Source organism: Pseudogymnoascus destructans, assembly GCF_001641265.1.
Source record: "Pseudogymnoascus destructans isolate 20631-21 unplaced genomic scaffold scaffold_3, whole genome shotgun sequence".
In the NCBI taxonomy this organism is placed as follows: domain Eukaryota; kingdom Fungi; phylum Ascomycota; class Leotiomycetes; order Thelebolales; family Thelebolaceae; genus Pseudogymnoascus; species Pseudogymnoascus destructans.
In genome coordinates, this window is record NW_020167522.1 from 1,785,311 (window position 1) to 1,808,824 (window position 23,514).

General features: G+C 49.1%; 8 protein-coding genes across 8 annotated transcripts; 3 read left to right on the plus strand and 5 right to left on the minus strand.

Annotated features, from left to right (window-relative positions):
- Window positions 1-177: 177 nt before the first annotated feature.
- Window positions 178-2,967, plus strand: VMA1 (H(+)-transporting V1 sector ATPase subunit A). The gene is made up of 7 exons (XM_024465448.1): window positions 178-638; window positions 699-756; window positions 809-830; window positions 880-928; window positions 983-1,067; window positions 1,121-2,685; window positions 2,746-2,967. The coding sequence occupies exons 1-7, from the start codon at window positions 354-356 to the stop codon at window positions 2,800-2,802; spliced, it is 2,121 nt and encodes a 706-aa protein (XP_024327444.1). The 5' UTR covers window positions 178-353; the 3' UTR covers window positions 2,803-2,967.
- Window positions 2,968-2,977: 10 nt separating this feature from the next.
- Window positions 2,978-4,044, minus strand: VC83_01775 (uncharacterized protein). The gene is made up of 2 exons (XM_024465449.1): window positions 3,758-4,044; window positions 2,978-3,665 (listed from the first exon to the last, which is right to left on the minus strand). The coding sequence occupies exons 1-2, from the start codon at window positions 4,014-4,016 to the stop codon at window positions 3,046-3,048; spliced, it is 879 nt and encodes a 292-aa protein (XP_024327445.1). The 5' UTR covers window positions 4,017-4,044; the 3' UTR covers window positions 2,978-3,045.
- On the plus strand, window positions 4,045-5,246 carry UBC7 (E2 ubiquitin-conjugating protein ubc7). The gene is made up of 2 exons (XM_024465450.1): window positions 4,045-4,595; window positions 4,702-5,246. Exons 1-2 carry the CDS (start codon window positions 4,349-4,351, stop codon window positions 4,953-4,955), a joined length of 501 nt encoding a protein of 166 aa, XP_024327446.1. The 5' UTR covers window positions 4,045-4,348; the 3' UTR covers window positions 4,956-5,246.
- On the minus strand, window positions 5,247-9,785 carry CYK3 (cytokinesis protein 3). The gene is made up of 2 exons (XM_024465451.1): window positions 9,237-9,785; window positions 5,247-9,176 (listed from the first exon to the last, which is right to left on the minus strand). The coding sequence occupies exons 1-2, from the start codon at window positions 9,309-9,311 to the stop codon at window positions 5,430-5,432; spliced, it is 3,822 nt and encodes a 1,273-aa protein (XP_024327447.1). The 5' UTR covers window positions 9,312-9,785; the 3' UTR covers window positions 5,247-5,429.
- Window positions 9,772-12,617, plus strand: VC83_01778 (uncharacterized protein). The gene is made up of 4 exons (XM_024465452.1): window positions 9,772-10,173; window positions 10,223-10,290; window positions 10,347-10,514; window positions 10,568-12,617. The coding sequence occupies exons 1-4, from the start codon at window positions 10,122-10,124 to the stop codon at window positions 12,116-12,118; spliced, it is 1,839 nt and encodes a 612-aa protein (XP_024327442.1). The 5' UTR covers window positions 9,772-10,121; the 3' UTR covers window positions 12,119-12,617.
- A 1-nt stretch (window position 12,618) lies between these two features.
- On the minus strand, window positions 12,619-14,383 carry VC83_01779 (uncharacterized protein). Its single transcript, XM_024465453.1, has 2 exons — window positions 13,460-14,383; window positions 12,619-13,407 (listed from the first exon to the last, which is right to left on the minus strand). Exons 1-2 carry the CDS (start codon window positions 14,099-14,101, stop codon window positions 12,853-12,855), a joined length of 1,197 nt encoding a protein of 398 aa, XP_024327443.1. The 5' UTR covers window positions 14,102-14,383; the 3' UTR covers window positions 12,619-12,852.
- Window positions 14,362-16,926, minus strand: VC83_01780 (uncharacterized protein). Its single transcript, XM_024465454.1, has 3 exons — window positions 16,578-16,926; window positions 14,868-16,525; window positions 14,362-14,816 (listed from the first exon to the last, which is right to left on the minus strand). The coding sequence occupies exons 1-3, from the start codon at window positions 16,650-16,652 to the stop codon at window positions 14,636-14,638; spliced, it is 1,914 nt and encodes a 637-aa protein (XP_024327291.1). The 5' UTR covers window positions 16,653-16,926; the 3' UTR covers window positions 14,362-14,635.
- Window positions 16,927-16,992: 66 nt separating this feature from the next.
- VC83_01781 (uncharacterized protein) lies at window positions 16,993-20,271 on the minus strand. The gene is made up of 2 exons (XM_024465455.1): window positions 17,253-20,271; window positions 16,993-17,196 (listed from the first exon to the last, which is right to left on the minus strand). The coding sequence occupies exons 1-2, from the start codon at window positions 19,980-19,982 to the stop codon at window positions 17,095-17,097; spliced, it is 2,832 nt and encodes a 943-aa protein (XP_024327290.1). The 5' UTR covers window positions 19,983-20,271; the 3' UTR covers window positions 16,993-17,094.
- Between the last annotated feature and the right edge of the window lie 3,243 nt (window positions 20,272-23,514).

A 23,514-nucleotide genomic window follows, 5' to 3' on the forward strand; every position in this document is an offset into this window, starting at 1 on the left:
CAGCAGTCACGAGAGAGCAGTTATGGTAACATACATACGGCATACGGCAACATAGGAAATAAGGGAAGATGCGCGGTATGATATCCCTCAGCACGCTCGTAATATATTCCCTGTTTAATGAAGAAGTAAATATTATATAGTATAGGCCTTTGTGAGTAGTTTTTCCTATACGAAATTCAAAATAACGAGTTATTTCCATATGAGTACCTACCTACTCGGTATTAATAACGTTCCTAGCTCTACGGGAGCCTCAAGAACTACTTGTAGCGATACCGCTATCTATGGGCAACCCCATAGCTATGCGTATACGCCGGTTGAAAGCTTCTCTAACTCTTTAACCTGTATAAATTCGGATGCACAACGTTGGCTTTACTCCTAGGCCACGGTTGAGAGGAAGACCTTCCTTCTACGATCTTATCAAGTCATCTGCTGCCACTACGCCCCGACCCGACATTGCTGCTGATAACTTGCCTGCTGTTGAACTCGACGACCTGATAGCCTCCACCATCCCTCTTCCAACGTCGCCAACACATCAACGACATCGCTCTCTGCCACAATCCACCAGCTCGATCCCAGAAGAGGTAGCTCCTCTCCCCGAACCTATTACGCTTCCACACACCGACATCACCATGGGTCCTGTAAGCATTTTGCCTGGGTGTTGCAAATAATCCAGGCCAAATACTGATTCAAGAACACAGAAGAAGTCAGAGAAGAAGCCCGAGAGAGCCAAGGATGTGGATGCAGAAGAGCAATATGGTAAGCCGCATCATTCAATTACTGGAAGCGCATTGTGTCTGACTATCTCAAGGCTCTATCTACTCGGTATCAGGGTACGTTAGCAGTGTGGGTACTTTGGCAACTGGTATTAACTGTCAATAGTCCCGTCGTGGTTGCCGAGAACATGATTGGAGTCGCCATGTACGAGCTTGTAAGTGCTGCGCCTTCCATGCGGTTGCAGGTTACTGACGATGCTTCTGCTTAGGTTAAAGTTGGCCATGACAACCTAGTAGGAGAAGTCATTCGAATCGAAGCTGACCGAGCGACCATTCAAGTCTACGAAGAAACCGGTACGTGTCCGTGATGACTGGGATGTAATCGAGAGGCTGACCCTAAAATATAGCTGGTGTTACCGTGGGAGATCCAGCTATCCGAACAGGAAAGCCACTGTCAGTCGAGTTAGGTCCTGGCTTGATGGAAACGATTTACGACGGTATCCAGCGCCCATTGAAGGCCATTTCCGAACAGTCGAACAGCATTTATATCCCACGTGGTATCTCAGCGCCGGCTTTGGACAGGAAGAAGCTCTGGGAGTTCAAGCCACTCATGAAGGTCGGAGACCACATTACAGGAGGAGACATTTTTGGAACCGTATACGAGAATTCCCTCCTGGACGACCACAAGATTCTCCTGCCACCGAGGGCGAGGGGTACCATTACACGCATTGCAGAAGCAGGGAAATACACGGTGGATGCGAAGATTTTGGAAATAGAGTTCAACGGGAAGAAGTCCGAGCACATGATGATGCACACATGGCCGGTCAGAGTGCCTCGTCCGACAACCGAGAAGCTGGCGGCCGATAAGCCATTCATTGTCGGACAACGTGTGCTCGATGCTCTCTTCCCCAGTGTTCAGGGTGGAACAGTTGCTATCCCAGGTGCTTTCGGTTGCGGCAAGACTGTCATCTCGCAGTCAGTCTCCAAGTTCTCGAACAGTGACATCATTATCTACGTTGGATGCGGGGAGCGTGGTAATGAGATGGCTGAAGTTTTGATGGATTTCCCGGAGCTCTCTATCGATATCAACGGGCGCAAGGAGCCTATCATGAAGCGTACAACTCTCATCGCCAACACCTCAAACATGCCTGTGGCTGCTCGTGAGGCCTCGATTTATACCGGTATCACTGTTGCCGAGTACTTCCGTGACCAGGGCAAGGACGTTGCCATGATGGCTGATTCGACATCCCGTTGGGCCGAAGCCCTTCGTGAGCTCTCTGGACGTTTGGGTGAAATGCCCGCGGATCAAGGTTTCCCTGCCTACCTAGGAGCAAAGCTGGCCAGTTTCTACGAGCGCGCTGGTAAGGTGCAGGCATTAGGTAACCCAGCCCGCGAGGGAAGTGTCAGCATCGTTGGCGCCGTCAGCCCACCTGGTGGAGATTTCACCGATCCAGTCACAAGTAGCACCCTTGGTATCGTCCAGGTGTTCTGGGGTCTCGATAAGAAGCTTGCCCAAAGGAAGCATTTCCCCTCGATCAACACGTCCGCCAGTTACAGTAGATATACGACTGTTCTCGACAAGTACTACGAGAAGGACTTCCCGGATTTCCCACGCCTCCGTGACCGCATCAAGACGCTACTGTCGGATTCCGAGGAATTGGACCAGGTGGTTCAGCTCGTTGGAAAATCTGCACTGTCTGACACCAACAAGATCACCCTTGACGTTGCACAGCTGCTGAAGGAGGATTTCCTCCAACAAAACGGATACTCTGACTATGATCAGTTCTGCCCTATCTGGAAGACGGAGTGGATGATGAAGGCTATGATGGGATTCCATGACGAGGCACAGAAGGTGATTTCCCAGGGACAGAGCTGGAACAAGGTCCGTGAGGCAACAAGCGATCTTCAGTCTCAGCTGCGCAGCATGAAGTTTGAGCTTCCTAGCGAGGGAGAGGAGGCCATCGTGGCAAAAGTAAGTCAAAAGACATCATCACTATCCCATGGATTGAAGATTATACTAACTGCGCTGAAGTACGAGAAACTCATCTCGGATATGAACGAGAAATTCGCTTCCGTGGTGGACGAGTAGATGTAGACTCTCTTGGTTGACTGCTGAGTTACTGGGCCTGGAGTGATGCGAGCATGCTTGTATTGTAGCATATCGCCGAATGAAGGTTGGTTGTGCTGTTGGGAAGTAGCCGCCGTATACATACCGGTGTGAATTATTCCGTCGAAATTATAAACAATTTAGAAGCTTTGTTCATGAGTACTACTGCAATTTTTTCTCTCACATGCCCTATGGACTTGGGATAACATTTCTAGACCGCTCCACTCATCTCTTGATAGCGACCATCTGTTGAGCTCTCAAACCGCTTTCATCGACCACCTCGGCTTTCAACAATGTATCCCTCACTTTCCCCACCAACGCCTCATCGGCACCTCTAATACCATTTGTGAATTTGACCGTCTTCAACCACTCCCTCGCATCATCCTCGGAGTAATCCAGCAACGTGTATATATACCTCACCGCCTCCTCCTCATTCTCCAAAAAGTGCTTAACACCCTTATCAAGACTCTCAAACAACTCCTTTAGTCTCGAGTCCGTCTCGCCAATGCTCGTTGACGCAACAATCAACCAACTCGACCATGGGGTGTATATCTCCCCGACCCTTTTGATCTCGCCATTATCGTAATACCGCTTGCTCGTAAAGTGCTCCCACATGAAGAAGTCGACGGTTTTATCATTGACGCCCTCGCGGAGCTTGGCAAATGTTTGGAGGGGCGTGAATGTGAAAGGGGGGGTGCCGGGGGTGAGCCAGCCTTGTTGGTCGGCGAGGACGGTTCCCATGACATAGCTTCCGGAACCGATTCGTGAGACGCCAATCTTGGAGTCTTTTAGGTCGGCGATGCTTTGGATGTCGTTACGTTGTGCGCCAGTGGAGACGGCCCAGCCTAGAACTTTCGGTCAGCTTGTGCCATATTCTGAATCCTTGGACACTACAGCTACGCCGGGGAACGGATAAGAGAGACGGGGGATGACGGACATAACGGGGAGTCAACGTAGGTTCCTACAATCCTATAACCTCCATCCCCCTCCATATCTCCCTTCCCAAGCCCCGCAACCCAACCTTCCGTAAGTCCAATTCCAACATCTATTTCCCCAGCCCTGAGGGCAGTTATCATATGTCCCGTTCCCGACGGGAAAGGAATCAGCGTGGCATCAAGGCCGAAGTGTTTCTGCGCAAAGTAGAGCGGGGTTGAGAAGTGCTCAGGCACAAACCCAATGCGAAGAGGCGAAGACATATTCGAGATTATTGAAGTTTTTGTTGTGACAAGTTAGTCGGAGAGTGAACGGAGAAGAACTGTCCGAGTGGGGTGGGCCTGGAGGGGTAATTGGCAGCTCCAAAGTCTGGGTGCTCTTATCGCGCGATTCGACTCCTCGTATCCTATCTGACTACCCCATCCCGGAATTGGCCCACCGGCTTCCGAGGTCAAGCTCTCCACACTTCAACACTACAACCTATCTCTGATAATACAACTCACTCTTCACGCTCTGTAAAGTTACGGCGAACCCAAGCAGCCTCACCCCGGAAAGTCTGCCATAGTCGAACCTATACCGCGAAGACCCGGCCATCATGGCGACCTCAACGGCCCATCGCCGCCTTCTCCAAGAATACCGCGCCTTGACCAACAACCCACCAGAAGGCATCACCGCAGGCCCCGTCTCCGAAGAAGACCTCCTACACTGGGAAGCGCTGATCCAAGGGCCCGAGGGGACGCCATTCGAGGGCGGTGTATTCCCTGCTGAGCTCAAGTTCCCGAAAGATTACCCGCTCGCGCCACCGTCCATGAAATTCATCGGCGAGGTCTGGCATCCTAATGGTTAGTTACAGTCTAGTCTCTTTACCACTGGAGAATCGAGCTTGTGGAGTGGTGGTTTTGCTACGGGCTTAAGAGGGTGATGGGGATAAAAGCTTACAATATGTAGTATATCCAAGCGGGCTGGTCTGCATCTCGATTCTACACCCCCCGGGAGACGACCCGAACCACTACGAGCATGCATCCGAGCGTTGGTCGCCAATCCAGAGTGTGGAGAAGATCTTAATCTCAGTGATGAGCATGCTAGCGGAGCCGAACGACGAGAGTCCTGCGAATGTGGAGGCTGCGAAGCAATGGAGGGAGCATAGGGCAGAGTACGAGCAGAGGGTTAGGGACGGATGCCGGAGGATGCTAGGTTTGTGAGGCGCTATTTCACAATAAGACGTGGGAGTGAGGATGGTAACAATATCTGGCATTGTGGTTGGGTTTACGTAGCGTCGGCGTGTATGGAGTTTATTAGGGATAATGAGAAAACGTGTTCTAATGGTCGTGGAACTGGTGTCCCTTCTCTTCTTCGTTCTGCTTCGTGGCGTAGGCGTTCGTGTGCTTCCATAGCATCATAATTATATTTGAGTAGGCGTTGACGATGGTGGGGATTACAGCACTCTAGGGCAGGGTGATATTCACATGGAAGCTCTAGAAATGGTACCACAGGTTCTCGAACGTAGAATTCTTATTGTCCTCTTCATATTCAGTAGGCACTAATTGTGCCAAACAGACGTCTATTATACAACACACTCTAACCATCCCAAAATGCAATACTTCAAACTCCAAATGCCCCCCCACCCAGCCGTTTTAAAGATGTGCCCAAACCTACCATGAAGCCTAAAAATTTCATCAAGCACAAGTCCACTCAGCAAAAACGCACCAACGCGCACTTCTATCCGCAAGTACCAATCCCCTCCAAACGCCTTTCTCCCCACACTTAATAATGGTCTCCCAGACACCACCATCCCCTATTTCAGTCGAACCTCCAGTTCCCACACCGCCACCACAATCTTCTTTTCTCATGAGTCTCAATACCTTCCCGCTTGGCGACTGGATAGCCAGTTTGGCTGGCTTCTTTGAAGCATATGTGCTTGGGTTCGAACCAGAAGCTGACGAGGCGGTCAGGCTCATTGCGCTCTCGGGTCGAGAGTATGGAACTGGCGACATAGTCCCTTGGATAGCCACGATAGACGACGGGTGTTGGCGGATCGCAAATACGAAGGTATTGTTTATAGCAAGCAGTTGGCATTGCGGTTGCGCAACATATAAATCGTGGCGTTGAGCATGTGGCGTGGGATGTCGGACCAAGAATTCGTAAGCTGGATTGCTTCCAGTGTGATTGATTGGTAGAGAAAGAGCAATCGGATGAGGGATATCCTTTATGCTGTGCATAAGGCCTCTCTTGCCCGCATAGATCTTGAGGTTGCCGGACCCCTCATCGCCTGGGAGAAGGGCCTTGATAGTATACTGCTTGGTACCCCTAACCCATTCCGCCTGTGCTAATGCACGCTTCTTAACAATCTCGCCAGATTCGAAAACGTCACCATCGATATCGCGCTTGAAGGCGCGAGTTTCGACTTCTGCAACGCACTCTACATCTGCTGGAACAGTGAACCTGACCTGAGCAAGCTCGAGATTTTCTAGCCTGAGTAGAGACGTATTGAAATCTTGCATCTGCATGTCGTTCTTGAAGAATGGAGGACAGGCACAGGGAAGTGCCAGTAAGACATCGTGGGCGACAGGTGGAGAGAGATGTTGATGCTGATGATGCTCTGGGACATGAGTCCAGCAGATCTCCATTGGGCGGGCAAGGAAGTACCAGGATTCCGCAAATGTTGGTCCTGTGCTGGAGTAAAGGCTCCGGAGTGGATTCGTCGAGCTTGCAAGAGAACAGTCCATCATTCGCCATTCGTTGTCAACGAGTACTGTGTTCCACCAGTGATTGGATCTGGGAACAAGCCCAACCTCCGATGCTTCTCCTGGAGACTTCAGGTAACCACGGACAACTTCACAGTGAATGCCAACAGCAGAACACATTTCCATGACCAAAACCGATACTTCCTCTGGGCTGCCTCGTTTCGACTGGATTACTCTCCTCGAGTTAACAGGGTCATCCCCATCGAAATCTTCTTCCCATGAAATCTTTTCAGCAACCCAGGTAAAGATAGCTCTAAGTCGCTGCACATCGCTTCTGTATGGCCTACAGATATAGCCGGTGGCGAGGCTGCTTGGGTTCATCGTTTGCGGTAAGTTGCCGATGAATCTTGAGTTCTTGTCGACCAAACTTAAATTGACAGTTTGATAGTTTGTTGGCTCCATCACTGCCGTTCCATCCCCGGCTTCATCGCCCTGAGTTGTATCGTAAAGTTCGTCAACGGGGCTTATAGCAGCATAGTCCATCATCTGACACCGTTCTTTTCTCTCCAGGCGCTCAATACGGCTGAGAGAATTGGATCGATTTACATCCCGGCGGACCTGGACCCAGTCGGCACCTGAACCGTCCCTGTCTTGGCCATTGCTTCCTTGGTCGCTGCCCAGCCCTCCAGCAATGGCAGTAACACCGTTTGGCAGAATACTCCGTGACGACAGTGGACGAGAAGCTTCTCCCGTAACAATGGTCTTCCGAGTACTTGCTGCGCCGGTTTTTGCAGACTCGATTATCTTCTTAAAGAAGCCGCTTTTCTTGGGCTTTGGGGCCATAAGTCCTCCAAGTGCGCCGGAAGAGTCGGCATTATACCCCATTTGTGATTGTGCCCTTGGAGGCCCCGATGCATGACTGCTGTGGTAAGTAACTCCGCTAATGGGAGTCTGAGACCGGCTCTCTTGCTCGAAACCGTTTTGAATGGCCGCAAAATCATTGCCTCGCATTCCGAGTGCACTTCTAGTTCTTACGTGAAAAGAGTCTTTCTTTCTAGCAAGACTCCCAGCACTAGTGGCGCTAAATGCACCAGCAGAGTGGCCGCTCATAATACTCCTGTCTGTTAGTTGAGTGCTTGCGCTTTCGTTTGTTGTTGTGCTTTGAACCCCAGAGGATGAGTTTGTCGATGTAGAATTTGCTGTGAAGGTCCTTCCCAGCATTTGTTTCCCAACCTCGTATGCAGATTTCCGGTGTCGCAATTTTCTGGCTTCCTGAGTTCCGAAAGATGAAGCTTTGTGCCGTAATGTCTGATGCTCACCAAACGCTCCCGCCATAGAAGATTTTGGCCTGTCCTGAAATTGAGCAAGATCAGCCATAGAAGATTGCGGCCGGCTCACTGACGAGAACTTCGGCGGAACTGTTGGAGGTCGCATACTTGAATTTACACTACTCTCGTCTGAGTTCCGGGGGTGGCGTTGCCTGAGCCTACTCTCCATTCGTTGCACGTAATTGCTAAGCTGCGGGGCTTCATTGTCTTGTAGTTGAGGATCTTGGAATTGCCCATCAAATTGTTGATTTGCGCTATAATCGTCCATAGATGTTGCTGGCCTGTGAGCTCCGTTTCGCCTGGAGGCTCTTGAATATGTCTCATCAAAGGCTTCCGGTGACCATGGATCTAAAGGTGGCTCCGGTGTCTCAGTTTCTCTCGAAAGTCCCATACCTTCTAAAGACGACATGACATCATCCATTGCATTCCTGAGGGGCGATGGCGTAAGACCAGTCGCGCCAGGAGAAGGAGGGCAGGGGCTTGTCGCACGTGGGGTATGATAGTTATTCGATTGATTCTGATACGGCTCGCTGTCAGTTGTATGAGGAGCATATGTGTGCCTATGCGGCGGAGGCAGCGGAGGCGGAGAAGAGTCTCTTCTTGGGCGGTTCGAATTCGACGGCATTTCCGACTGATTTGGCTGATATGAATTATCTGGGAAAGGTGAAGGCGCTCTATAATTGTCGTAAGGATCAGCTGGTGGGCAAGGTGAAGGTTGCCGCGAGTATGCTTGATAAGCAGATTGCGGGCGAGGTGAAGGGCCTCGAGGGTGGGTTTCATAGGTAGGTGGCGCATAGGGGGATGTTTGGCGCGGGGGTTCTTGGTAAGTCATTGGTGGGCATGGTGATGGAGCCCGAGAGTAGGACTGGTGCGCAGGTTGCGCATATGGCGATGGGGCCCGAGAATAAGGTTCATGTGTAGGTTGCGCGTAGGGTGATGGGGCCCGATAACGGGATTCCTGCGTAGGTTGAGGGTTTTGAGGTGATGCTCGTGCGCCATAGCCTCCGATTTGTTTCGGTGAGGGCACATAACCGATCCTGCCATGGATCGATTTTGAAGGTGAGGGCTTCGGCTTTGCTATGCTTATGCTTTCTTGTTTTTTCAGTTCAGCTCTTTTTTGAGCTGCTAAATCGGGAGCTGCATATGCTTGGAACGGCTTTCTAAATGGTTTCTCCTTGGCTGCCTTTGGCGCTTGTGGGTTGTATGGGTTTGGGCTTGGGGATCGATCTGGCATAGGGCTTGTAGCTCTACTTGCTGGCTGAAAGCTGTCGTCCAGAACTTGTACGAAGTTTGATGGGAAAAGCCCCATCACGCGCTTGTCTCGCCGCAGCCTCCCCATCCACCATGATCCGTCCCCTGCATTGAGGCATTCTATGAGGTCTCCTTCTATAAACCCTAGGTCTCGTTTTGACTGCACATAATGAAATTAGTATCCGGTTGTTGTGACATAAATAGGAGCTGTAGGACTCACCTCTCCGCCCCAAGAGTACACAGCTCGACACCAACATGGAAAGCGCGATGGAAGCCCAGGCGGTTCAAGAGCCATTCTGCTATGGGTTTTTTTCTCGCTTTGTATAGTTGTAGGCGCGCAAACCACAAGGAGGTTCTAACACTTGCGGTATGTACCGCACCTAGTATCTCCCGTGCCAACGACCATTTGTCGACGAAAGGCGTTTTCTTAGTTGTCCATGTATATTGTTCGGGAGATGGATAGAAAGAATCTAGCACCACCGATCAAACAGTCGCGAAAGACGTTTGTGCAAATAGAGCTGTCTGTTACCATTTGGCTGGTTGTGATATTGGAGTCCAGGCATTTAAGCGCAATAGTGCTTGCAGTATTGAAACTTTTCGGTTGCTGTATGTTTGGATACCGTCACTGATTTCGACCAACTGGAACATGTCACGGTTGACATGGCAACCAGAACGTTATCGGATAATCGCACCCAGCAACTCGAGGACACTGTCTTTGACTGGCGATTTTCAGGGTCGCAGTAAAAGAGTTACCATAGGGATTCAAAACAGTTCTACCATTTAAGACATAATAACCTTTAAGACACGAGCTTCTGACATCAAGACCATCAAAGATTCGTGGGTTAACGTCTTCGTCGACTTCGGAGCATTTGATGGTCCGGGCTTAGTTCGTTGGCTGGGGCAATCAGTGTTTACATGATCATAGATCGATCCACTTCCACCTATCCAGCTCAAACGCAGCTTCCTCTCCAGCAATTCCAGTTGCAAACAGAGAGAATACTGTGCAATTGTGCTCTTCGTTTCTCTTTGCTGGCTACTGGAAAGTCACGCAATTGCTACTTCCTATTGAAATCTTACGCTTCCCCTGAACACCACCCTAGCAACGATGTCTGATGATGCGGCTGGCAGCCAATACCAGGTGCTGGAGGAATTGGGCAGTGAGCAACCATGAATCCACCAGACAATAGGAGTTACTTACAAGTACAGGTGGGAGCTTTGGAGTAGTATATAAAGCCATTGAGAGGGCAACAGGAGAGATTGTTGCTATCAAACACGTTAGGGCGACGTTCACCATGAAGAAAAGTTGTCGAAACTGACTGCTTCTGCGTAGATTGATCTCGAATCGAGCGAGGATGATATACAGGAAATTCAGCAAGAGATCTCGGTGCTCAGCACTTGTGCCAGCCCCTTTGTTACACAATATAAAGAGAGCTTTCTCCGCGGCCATAAATTGTGGATTGTTATGGAGTACTTGGGTGGTGGATCTTGCTTAGACTTGGTTCGTTCCAAGCTGACATGATTATCTGAATACTGAATGCTGACTTGTTGCAGCTAAAACCAGGCCCGGTCCACGAAGCTCACATTGCAATCATTTGCCGCGAACTGCTTCTCGGGCTTGATTATCTCCACCAAGAAGGCAAGATCCACAGAGATATAAAGGCCGCAAACATATTGTTGTCCTCGACTGGAAAGGTTAAATTGGCAGATTTCGGGGTTGCAGCGCAACTCACCAATATCAAATCGCAAAGAAATACCTTTGTAGGGACGCCATTCTGGATGGCCCCTGAAGTCATCCAGCAGGCTGGTTATGACTTCAAAGCAGATATTTGGTCTCTCGGAATTACTGCAATGGAGTTGGTGAATGGCGAACCCCCCAATGCCAGCACACATCCGATGAAGGTGCTGTTTCTTATACCAAAAGCGCCAGCACCTAGGCTTGAAGGGAACAACCACAGTCGCGAATTCAAAGATTTTGTAGCGCAATGCTTGGTCAAGGAGTGCGGCAAACGTCCATCGGCAAAGGAACTGTTAAAGCACAAATTCATCCGATCTGCAGGGAGAGTCGAAGCTTTGCAAGAATTGGTGGAAAGAAAGCAGGAATGGGATGGAGGCCGGAACCGCCCATCTCACCCAAGATTTTATGAGGAGGTATTGACCTCAATGACACCTAAGGACGACTCAGATGCCTGGGTGTTTGACACCGTGAAGGCAAAGTCAATTCACAAATCTACCTCAAAGAGGAGGAAGCTGTCCGTTATACCAGGCAATATTCAAAATGGACAGACTGGGGCAGAGGAAGCTCTGCGACGTCTAGACCTCAAAGATGCTCCACTGACGATGTCATCTCCTTCGCCAGGCACTGTGAGACGCCGCACAGTTCAGAAGCAGCCGTCGATCATGCAGCTGCCGTTAACCCCGACCAAGTCTTCAAAGAACACATTCCCTAAGAGGCCACTACAGCCAGATATGAACTTTGGCAACAGTGGCTCCACAGTCCGTCTCTTCCGCCGTGTTTCGGATAACTCAACTGCGGGAGTAGTCGATTCATCCATTGAGATCCGGGACGAGAACCGGCCGCCAACTGTGGAAACTATCAGCAAGGAGGCGCAGTTGGGTCGCAGAGCCTATAATAAGGCTGTCGATCCTTCATTCCAGGAAGTACATGCACAGACAAGCAGTCAGAAAAAGCGCGAGGCTCTCTCACGTCTTGCAGACGCCTGGAGTGCCTTTGATGCGATTGACCCAGATGGAGAAGTTCAGCTGCTGAAACTCATGCTCGAGAAAGTTCAGGCGGATCCAAAACTGCGATTCTTACCATCAGCATCACCATCGAAAGATCAGACTCCTGTGTGCACCCCCCGAAAGTCATCTCAGGCCCAGGTCTCACCAGGCCCCAAGCTAGTCATGGCTCAAAACAACCCGCATCTTCGAAGCCACCGCCAGCGACGTGAGTCGATGCAAGTCGCCGATAGGGAGTGGAATGAAAAGATGCACAACCTACCCGGGCAAGTCACACCCGGAATGGAACACACAAAACAACTTGCCGACGTTCTTTATGGACGTTGGGCAGATGGGCTTCGTAATCGCTGGGGGGCACTATGATTCTAGCAACCCAGCTCGAGCTCTTGTACTAACCAATGTCTGCGTTATTGTCGACCTTACAACATTTGCTCGCCTTGCATACAAAAAACTCGCATAGCATTTGAATTTATACCCTAGGCAACGCATCAAAATATCCACTAGCATTCAGAGTTTGCCCTCTGAATCATCGCTTCACGTCACTCGTGGAGCTCGTTGTACTTTTCTTATGGCAATAGATTTGTCGACTGTTTGATTTTCCAGTTTTAATTTGGAGAGGTCGTTGTCCTGGATGGTGGAAAGGGCGCGGTGTATGATTGATGAAATTTGGAATTTTGTTGCGCCAGAAAGCTGCTTCGAGCATTCTGTAGCTGCATTTGACATTTTGGGAGGTTGCCCTTTTTCGAGCCTGCTACATTGGGGAGTGCTCAGGGTCTTTGTTACGCATAGTAAAGTTGGGGATGTATGTAGCATATTTGCATATGTACTGTAATAGAAGGCGTTATGATTGAAGCTATTAGAATTCTTTGCTATAACAATCGTGAAATGGCACTGTAATTTGACTTGTTCAAGTTGTATTATTCCCCTTTTGCTAATTGTGTGCTACCGGAAGGTATAGAACGCCCAGGATACTCCATTTTGTTTCTCTCTGTAATTCTTTGATGATCAGACGGTCAGATCCCCATTTTGTCTGTCATTTCCACGATACAATAGTATCAGTCCATCATACCCACATGCCACTGCTCATGAACATTCCCCTACTTTCCCCAGCTTTTAGCCTCCACCCCTTCTGGCGGATTCGTCTCCACTGGCTTCTTCTTGACATCCGCCCAATTCGTGCTCAGTGCTGTTCCGTTGCTCTCAGTATAGCTCTTCATCATCGCCCTCTTCGTGTCCGGGTCCGCATCTTTATACAGCTTCTTGAAGAACCCGTGCAATGGGTCCGCCTCATCGTCGTCGTCCCCACCGAGATTATTATCACCCATAGACTCGGAGGCTAGGGCGCTGCTAGCGAGGGCATCCCAGTTCTTGGGCCCGTGCTTTGATGAAGTGGGATATGAGGGGGGCTTTTCGGCGGTGGTAGCGGAAGTTGGAGGGGAGGGTTCCTTGGTGTCGTCTTTGGTGACAGAGGCTGGGACTCGTGTTGCACTCTCCAGAGCTGGCCACTTTGTGCCGCTGGTTTTGTGCAGCGTGATTTCGAGTTTATTGGGAGTTATGGAAGATGTGCTCTCTGAGGGGTTGATGCGCTCGTAAAGATTGTCAAGGGTGTAATTATAGCTACTATTCGCGCCCATCGGGAAGTTGACTTCGACCTGCATGGGATTAGTTTGCAATTCGATGAAGGATGTTGAATCAGAAACTTACAGAGTCTTCAGCAATAGTAACTTCGGCCTTCTCCTTTGGGATACCCTTTGCAAAGATCGTAATCGTAACTTTATCGCTCGACTGGTACCACTCGTGCCTGATCTTCTCCTTTGGGGTCTGTGCTGGAACTGATATCTGAGGAGCCTGAGCCTGAGCCTGAGTCACGGCCTTGCCTTTCTCCTCCACCGCCACTGTCTTGCCCACTTCGGGCAACTTAGCTTCGTCAGGCACCTCCGTAACTGTGACCTTCCTCCCTTCCGCGTCCTCAGACAGCTTCTCATATTCGTTGGTAACCTTCAACTGCCAGACTCCCAAGCTCTTCTCCTTCTCATTCAGCTTCCTCACCCACGTTAGCACGAGGCGCGAATCTCCAAGTCGTCCCAGGCTGTATAGTGCAATAGCTCTCCTCATCTGGGCGGCGGTAATCAGCTCACGTCGAGCTCTTTGGCGAGCAGCCAAAACTCCAGCTTCGGCATCCTGGAGGGCGAGCTCATATTGTCCGGCACGGTGGTATGCAGTCGAGCGGTTGGTGAACCATAAGGGCGAGTTCGCGGTTTTAAGAGCGTTGGTGTAATGGGTGATGGCGGAGGTGTAGTCTTTGGCTGCGAGGGCCTTGGCGCCCAGATCAGCTTGAGTCGACATGGCCGTAGTCGTGGTTGTGGAGCTATCCCAAAGGAAATATTGTATTGTCAATATCAAAAGATAGTTTCGTGGAAATGCAAGCCAAGAGAATGCGCATCATATGGTCGAAGTTGTTGGAGGGGTTGGCTACGACCCATGGAACCTTGTGGATATTTGGTAGCCTTGTCGACTCTGCCGCAAGGTACACCGCCTTTCGTGACGAAGATTCCGGGCTGGATATAGCTTAGGATTCATACCAGCAATTCAAACGCATAGAGCTTATCTCTTCAGGTTCATTTGTCAGAAGCTAGCTTACTGATTGTAGCCCTGAGTGATTGAAAGCCTTTTCTTAAATTACAGTTGCTGTAATCGCTGTTATTAAGTATAGCCGGTCTTCGGACTTTTAGGCGGCATGAGTCTCACTTTCAATGCCGTTTAACACCCCATCATCTTCAATATGTATGCAGGCATTGGACCACTTAGCCCAACAATATATAGTCGTACAGCGCAACAAGACTATTATTTTATACTATATTTTCTTAACCATGTCTTATTCTAACCCCACAACGCACCCTTGCTCCTTCCTTTTCCTTTCAGCAAGGGAGGAGATAGGAGAATAGAATTCCATGCTTCCTCTCCATCAACAAAAAGCCTAAACCTCAGAAGGCTCTGGTCACTAGCTTCTGGGCTTTCAATAGTCACAGACCCGAACTTCGAGTTTCCTTTTGCGATATACCTGCAAACTGAGGTTAAAAAATGTGTCAAAAGATAGAACTGAGAAACTTACTTGACGAGCACATCATCATCGTCCGTCTGCCGATAACTCGGAATGGGCAAGTAAAACTGGCTCAAAGGACTCGTCGAGAACTCGTGCACCGTTGCACTAATTGGCCACTTTCCGCCTAGAGGGGGTGGGAACGCCGTAGAGGCGAACTCATGGCGATCACCAGACAACACCACAACTCCAACGCCACCTCTCAGACCAACGTCCCACATAGCCTCAAGGATTTTTTGGCGTTCATGCAAGAATCCCGCCCAAGTATCCAGGTTGTTGACCTTCCAGTTCTTGGTGAAAGGAACACTGCTGATCACGAACTTCCATCTCACGCCCCGAGGCACTGGTCGGGCAAGGAAGGCGAGTAGATCTTGCAGTTGCTCGTTTCCTAGCATGGATTTCCCAGTGTCATTGGCGGGTAGACCGGCATTGAGGTCCCTGTACCTCCGAGTATCCATCATAAAGAAGGTCGCTGGGCCCTGGGTGAACTCAAAGTATGTAGTGTCTGTTCGGCCCCTGTTGTAGATACCGGACTTGCGGGCGACTGGGGGATTGACTGCACCCTGATAGTTATTCCAGGGCTCAATTGCTGTTTGGTAAAGACTTGTCTCGTGGTCCGCCGTGTTTAAATCAAAATCATTGGTGATTTCATGGTCGTCAATGACGTGGATCCAGCTCAGGTTCTGTGAAACTGCTGGCCAATCTGGGGAGGCGTAGACTTGTCGATAGTCGCGGCGATAGTCCTCGACATGGTAACCAAACCGCTTTGGAACATCGATGTAAATGAAGTCTCCGAGGAAGAGCATAAACTGCGCGTCCAAAGATGATAGAACCCTCGCCAGATGCTTAAATCCTGGGATGCTCAAGGGGTGTTTGAATGGATTGTATGGAAACCTTGGGATAATGCAACTAGATGTCAAGAAAGTAAACTTTCCATCGGGTTCACTGGTATAGCCAATCTTCGGCGCACTTGTAATGAATCCTTTGTGGTTATTCGACGTCACATACTCATACTTGGTCCTTCCAGCTTTTCCTAGGGTTCTCGGAAGTGGAATAGAAATCGTCGAAGTGTAATCCGTGTCATTGCTGAGGTTAGTTATTGGTCCATAGCTTCGCCATCCAGAGTCTGCCACGACACTGTGTGAATCCAGGTTGCGGACAGAGACATATATCGGTAGGTTGGCTCGATCTGGCTCCCGTACGAGTAGCTTCGCCTCCGAATCCGACACATATCCAATGCGCGCAAATGAAAGGTCGTTGCTAGGATATTGCACCTTCGCACGGTATATCAGATCCGTAGCTGCCAGAACTAGTACCAGATTGATGAGAAAAGTTGTGATTGATATAAAACGGCTAGTCGGGCTTGGGAGACCTGTCAAGAGAGCCTTCCATATCTTGGGGCCCTTTTTCTCGAGAATGATAATCTCTTCGACATCAAGATATTCCTGGGCGGCTGTAGAGCCACCCCCGTCGTCATTATCCGGGCTAGAGCCCGCCACAGCGTCCGCGTATGATTGTGGTTGTTCGTTTGTTTGGGTGTTGTGGACCTTCACATCAACCTCATCCGCGATAATATCATACTGGGACCGGCCCAGATAGGACGCGATAAACGATGGGATATAAAGGGCGAACAGCGTGTAGATGATAGGTGGACATACGGGAGTAGGGATCTGGTTTTCTTGTTAGATCAAGCTTCTCAAAGGCGCATACTGGATTTCATACCCATCTGAGAAAGACGTAAGCCGTCAATCGCAAGCCGATTGAGCTCACGGCGGTTGCTTGATCCTGCCAAGCCATTGCGATTAAGTGCTGGGGCCAGAGACAACAAACAGAGATACGAGGACGGCGGTGGAGGTTGTCATGAGCAATGACCGTAAGTGTAAGAACCGGCAATGGAAATAATTATGAAATACAACAGGAATTATCCCTCCGGCTCCTTGTTATGTTTAGCTCGCTCATTTCTTCGTCACGGGCAATCGTCGTATACGTCATGCCGTGTAGCTCCCAAGTTGGTGAGCTAAAACCTTAAACAGACGGCAACTTTCTCCAGACGGTCGTGCACAGTTTGTCCGCGGGACCCTACGACCCCCCACCCGAATCAAATCACTTGAAGTACGGTATAAGAAAGAACTTGACACGCGAAGATGGGAACAATACTATTGAAACTTATCTGCTGTACGCTATAGTATTCAAATCGTTCCGTCCAATTGTTTATTTACAAAATATTGTCCCAGCGTAATTACATCCCGTTCTCCGCCTTGAACTTATCCCACGCCTCATTGAGAGTAGAAAAAACAGCCGAGCTGATCATTTTCACCTCCGTACTGGCGCCCTGTGATAACTGTGAAGAAATGTATTAGTCGAAAATATCAGCCAGCCAGAATATGAATAGCATACCTTATCGGGGTGGACCTTGGCGATCGCCTTCATATAGTTGATCTTGACCTTCCCATTCATAATCAAGTCATGCATGCCAACCTTCTTCCACCCGCTTCCTTCCCAGAGGACATTATCCAGCCCTCCCAGCAGTGCCCTTAGATTATCTCTCCTTCCATCTCGCCAAGCTGCTATTCGCGCGTCGACACTATCACTCAGCTCGAACTTTTCGTCATCTGCCTTATCCGCGGCAGCATTGGCAGCCCGCATTCGCGCCACGGCCTCAGAGTCCTTAACTACAGTAGGGCGAGACGGAGGTGTCGCTCGGGGACGTGGTGTTGGAGCCTTAGATTTAGGTGCGAATGCTTTCTCGCAGCGTAGTCTTCCTTGGATAGCGATCGCACCGCCAGCACCACCCTCCACAGCTTGTCGCCATACGGCACCAGCATCAGACCAGCGCTCCATATGTTCAAGGGCTTCCGCCTTCCGCATCAATGCCTTCCCGTAGAGTTCTGTCATGCTTTTCTTACTGTCTGCGGCGGACTCGTCCTGCAGATCTATCACTTCATTGCTACCACGGCTTGGGCCAATTAGAGAGAGCGCTGTGTCAGCGTCAGAGACTGCGGTTTTGGGATCACCCGTCTTGATGGCGGTAAGTGAGCGGTTACAGAGAAGTATGATGGTAATAGGGTGGCCTTGTGGTAAGGATGATAGAGACTGGGTGTATGAATCTTTAGCTGAGGCGTAGTCACCCCGTTTAAAATGTGCTGTGCCAGCCAGACGATGTTGGTGGGACACCGCCAGAGCTGATGGAGACACTGGCGGGATGGTTCGTTCGGGGGCCTTCGGTCGTACGGGGATTGGCGCAGATGGTTTTGGTTGTCTGGTTTGTGGCGCTTTGGTAGCTGGGACATTTGTTCTTGGTGGTTCAGGTCGGGAAGGAAGGTTCGGTTGTTTGCCATTCGAATCTCCAAAAAGCAAATCTGGCTCCTCTGCTGGTTTTGGGGAAAGTGTCGCTTTCTTTCGCCGCGCTGGACTCACGTATGCTTGCGCTGACTGTTCTTCCAATGCCTGTTTGGTAAGTCGAGATTTAGCATCCATGGCAGAAGTTGGTGTTACCTGCTGCCACCTGGGCAACGGTGTAGACCGCCCGCTTGTTGCATTAGAAACTGCCGGTGAGGGACCTCGAGAGGAAGAAGTCGAAGATGGTGCTCGATCACTCGGCTCAGTTCGAAGGTTGCGTATTGGTGGTGGGTGAGACCCGATCTCAAGCATCAAAGCTTCGTCTGTCACAGACGAACTCGACGGCTCCCCCCGTCCTCGTTCACTCGGTAAAGGCCCCTTCGCTGAGGGTCTTTGTCCCTCTGTTGCGCCGGTATCACGCATCCACTTCGGTTGGCTTGGGTCTACATCTTGCTGATATTCAGCAACGGCTTTTTGTACCCTTTTCTGGGATGTTTTCCATAGAGAGTTTGCAGTTTTGAATAAATTACTCCCTACGGCAGCAGTCTTTGCGGCCACGTCGCTGTCACTAGCTGGCGAACGGCTGTCCTCACGTCTTGTCTGCGATTGGCCTCTCTCTTGCCGCATCCAAGACGGAATCGCTTCCTTTCTAGACGTCTCTGGGGGAGCTTGTGCTCTACTTGAGTTACCTTCCCGACTTGGTTCGCTTGGGCGAGAACCTGATCGCCCTTGCGCCTTCTCTTTTGCTACTCGATGAGCGTCATTTAACAACCACCCTACCGCGGCTTGGATGTTAAGTCCAGATCCACTCTCGGTCAGAGCCCGTCTGGAGTTTTCAGCGCTGAAGCCCATATCAACAAGTTCGTTCACGGCTTTGTCCCACGGGTCGTCAGATACTGGCCCCTCAGACTCATCCGGTGAGGGTGGAGCCTGCTGAGGAGTTGGTACTCTTTCACGGCGTCTGACATCCTCAACAGGTTTTCCGAGGTCACCAAGGAAGTCATCGTCGTCATCAGCCTTGCTCACGGTGACAGCTGGCGATTTACCCCGCTGGGGCATCTGGCCTAATCCAAATGGATCGTCGTCATCTTGAAACGCCTCTAACATATCAGTCTCCGCCGATTGTTTCCAGGCTGCTGGATTGCTTAAATCCGCCTGGCTGTCCTGTGTAGGGGCGCTAGTCTCTGGGGAGGCTGAAGGTGGCGGATAGTAGCTTGACTTGTCGACTTCTGTATCAGCATTGAAAGCCGCGAACAGATCTTCTTCCTCGCCATTTGTCTTGCCAATGTTTTCGCGGTTTGCCGCCGAGAATGGGTTCGTATTCACAGGAGCTGAGGGCGTAGGAGGCGCGGGGCTTCGGGATGTCGTAGCGGGGGCGTTCGACCCAAACGGACTCCTCCCACCAGCCTTTCCAGACTGGCCATCCCAAAAGCTTGTATTTCCAAACTCCTTGTCATATTGTTTCCTCTTCTCTTCTTCTTTCTTCGCCTTCTCCGCGAGAAGCTTCTCCTGTTGTTGCTGGAGCGTCAACGTCGCCGTTTTGGCGGGGCCAAAGGAGACGAGGTTGGCAAAGCTGTCGGTTGCGGGTTTGCTGATAAGGTTTGGATTTGCAGCCCCTGATCTTTGCGCTGAAATGGGCGTGGATGTCCGAGAGCCTCCCAGAGGTGGCGTAGGTTGCTGTGTTGAGATAGACCCGAAGTAGCTGCCAGTCCGTCTTGGGGGTACCTTGCTGGCCCCTCCACTGGAGTTGGAGCCGGCCGACCACTCCAGGCCATTCAGGTCATCCATTGGCAACTGTAGGGACAGTGATTAGTTCATTGAAGATCAAAAGATGAGAAAACGGCTGCGAATCAAGTGTAGAGTTGCATTGATTAGATGTTGTAATCGCAAACTAATTATGGCTGTGTTGTTGGAATATTGATATCTTGGTTGCTTCCGCTCCCCGTATTTTCGAAGAGAGACTGTACAACTGGACAGTGGTTCACTGGTTTCCATGCTGCCAACAGACCCTGGTTTTCGAAATATAATATTGCCAAACAGAAGAAATTACAGACTTATTGCCTATAACAAACTCAGTATTTTATTTATCGGTAAATGAAAATTATACCCTGTAATTTGACCGCAATGAAAATTCTACCCTGTCGTGATTAATAAGCCACCACGTGACGCTCACCGTCCCCCACAGCCGATGGCCCTGCTGTCGCCATGAAGAGCGACAGCGACCACCTCCCTTACTCCTCCACCCTTTGCTGCCCGTAAGCCCCCTGTACCCCCCTATTAACCTCCCTGATGCCTCTGTCAAGTATGAGGCCGGCGGCAGCTCCTAGCGTTGTGGTTTGAGGTGGCTTGACGAAGCCATCTTATGCCACAATGAGAGCGGCGGCTGGCGAATCAGGACGAGGCTACACCAGGACGGCGAGCTGTATGTAGGCGCTCGCTTGACCCAAAACGTCTCCACTTAGTTATTGTAGATTCTCCTTCCATGGGACAACAACTTCGAACTAGATAATGTTATTCAGTTTAGATAGCAGGATTCGAGACGAAAGAGAATTGACTAATAGTGTAGAAGAAGTACAGTCCTCTAATATATTATTAATACATTACTAATACATTAGACTACTACCACTACAATTTCGAACGAAGCTTGATGCATAATCGTTGGTTCTCAAACCACCGCCTGGAGGCGGTTGGCGAAACGGGAGCGGACTCGCGACGCGACACGACTGACCATGAACACGACCGACAACGTAACAATGCTGTAAATATATATAAATTATAGAATTAAATAATTAAAAAAGATTTAGATCAATATTGTCAGGTAGTGATTGATCATCACTGCCACCGTCACTTGCATCGTGAATCATGTCGTAGTCCAAGCCTGCAAAGTTCACGTACCCACTCTCCTCGATGGCTAACAGTCGGTCCTCCTCCTCCTTCTCCTTACGTTTCTTCTGTGTAACGTCCGGGTCAATGATTTCTGTACGTAAGCCAATTGGTGGCTCCGTGTCTGGGTTACTTTTTTGAAATTCATGTAGGTTCTTTTTCCGTGTACGTTCTTGTCATACTGACATTCGTTGCACTCAGTTTGCTATCAAACTCAAGAACAAACTTGGAAATCTCCTCCTCAAACCTACAAGTCACTATACATATTTTGGCTTATCACACCAACAACAAGAGCAATACTACTCAACGATTGCTACAACCATCTATGATTCATTACACGTCATCGCTCCTTAGTTACTGGGCCGATATGACCACATAGCATATCTCTACAACCCTCTATGATTTATTACATGACATCACTCCTTAGTTACTAGGCTAATACTACACATGACATATCTCTATCAACTAGAGGCCTAGGAACATGAACGATAGCTCCAAAAGCTTCTACAACCATCTATGATTCATTACACGTCATCGCTCCTTAGTTACTGGGCCGATATTACCACATAGCATATCTCTACAACCCTCTATGATTCATTACATGACATCACTCATACTACCACATGACATATCTCTACCAACTAGAGGCCTAGGAGCATGAACGATAGCTCTAAAAGCTCCTACGAACCTCTATGATTCATTACATGTCATCGCTCTTTAGTTACCCACAAGATTGGTTAAGTTATGACATAATTTGTCTGTGACATAATTTGTCTATGACATAATTTGTCTATAGGGGTACTCTGACCTTGGACCTCCTTTCACTTCCTATAGGCTAGGAACCTAGGAGATGGTTCTATGGGATTCTCTTATGTCGACTACAGTTACCAAGCCTGGTTAATCATGGAAAGTCTTGGAAAATGAGAGAACTACACTCCTTTAGCATAAATAGGATTGCCCTTTCCTTAAGAAAGGGCAAGCAGACAATACAGTAAATCGACTATCACATACTTCCACATCTTTTCCAAGCTTCCAAGCATTGATCTTGTTACTCCTTGTTTCTGAAAAGTCAGTGAGGTGCTAACCTCTGACTTATCCCTGAGTTCTCAGACTCAACATTTGTACAACTTGTCTAAACCACTCCACTACATCACACACCTGATTGCTGCGTTGTGGAATAGTTTAAGCTACAACCCTTTGGCTCTGTTTCCTAAGACAGTGTGTTGTCTTAGTAAATTCATCCCTTCCTTGGGTGGCTAGATTCTCACATCTGGTGCACCCACCATTACAATGTGATGGATAAGATTGGATATCATGGATATTATGTTATCCATGTTATCCACGGCGACCCACGGAATGTCATGTGATGGATAACATTGGATATCATGGATATTATGTTATCCATGTTATCCACAGGGATCCATGGAATATCAGGTGATGGATAACATTGGATATCTTGGATATTATGTTATCCATGTTATCCACAGGGATCCACGGAATATCAGGTGATGGATAACATTGGATATCTTGGATATTATGTTATCCATGTTATCCATGGATATCCCTTTGGCACGACGCCACTATATAAGTAGATAGTATTTCCTTAGATAGGAGCTTCATGCTCAACTCAATATAGTATTCTTTACAATACTGTAACGTGTTACTTGGAAACCTTTGTGTCTAATCCCCTGCCTCCTCTGTCTGTCACGGTTCACCAAGGCATAGGGCGCCAGTTGGGTATTATGAATTAAACTCAATCTAGAGAAGAAAGGAAAGAGAAGAGGAGCACTCGAGCAGTGGCTCGATCTATATACAGCTATTGTGGAGTGAATTCTCTTTAGCGAGACCAGTTCTGAGAATTCACTCCACAACTGAAAACTTCGCTCCAACCCCTGAACCCCCACTCGAGCTGCAAGGCGCACTTGATATCGTAACACTGTCAAGTCAACCTTACGCAAGAAACCTCTGTATCTTCTATGGTTTAGAAGTCAGTTACAATTAGATAGGAAGCAGCGTTACATCTACATTTAAAGGAGCATTTAATGCTACATTTATAAAGCAGAACATTAAGAGTAGGTTCTAAGCTATAGGACTAGTTCTATACAAGCTATAGAATGTTCTCTCTTACTTAAATCCAGTGTGTTAAATAGTATGAACCCGTATACTGCCAAGCACTTTTCCTGACATCATAGAGTCTGAGTGGGTCCCAAATAGGAAAATTTGGGATAAATAAACATTGTGTTACTGAGGTTATTATCATGTTGGTAGAGCAACTATCACACACGTGCTTTATGCTGGCATGTGCATTCCTTGGCAGTATACGGGTTCATACTATTTAACACACTGCTTAAATCTACACTCTCTAAACTATAAGGGAGCTTAACTTTTAAATAGAGCACATTAAGAACTATATTGTACAACATTAGAACAGCTCTCC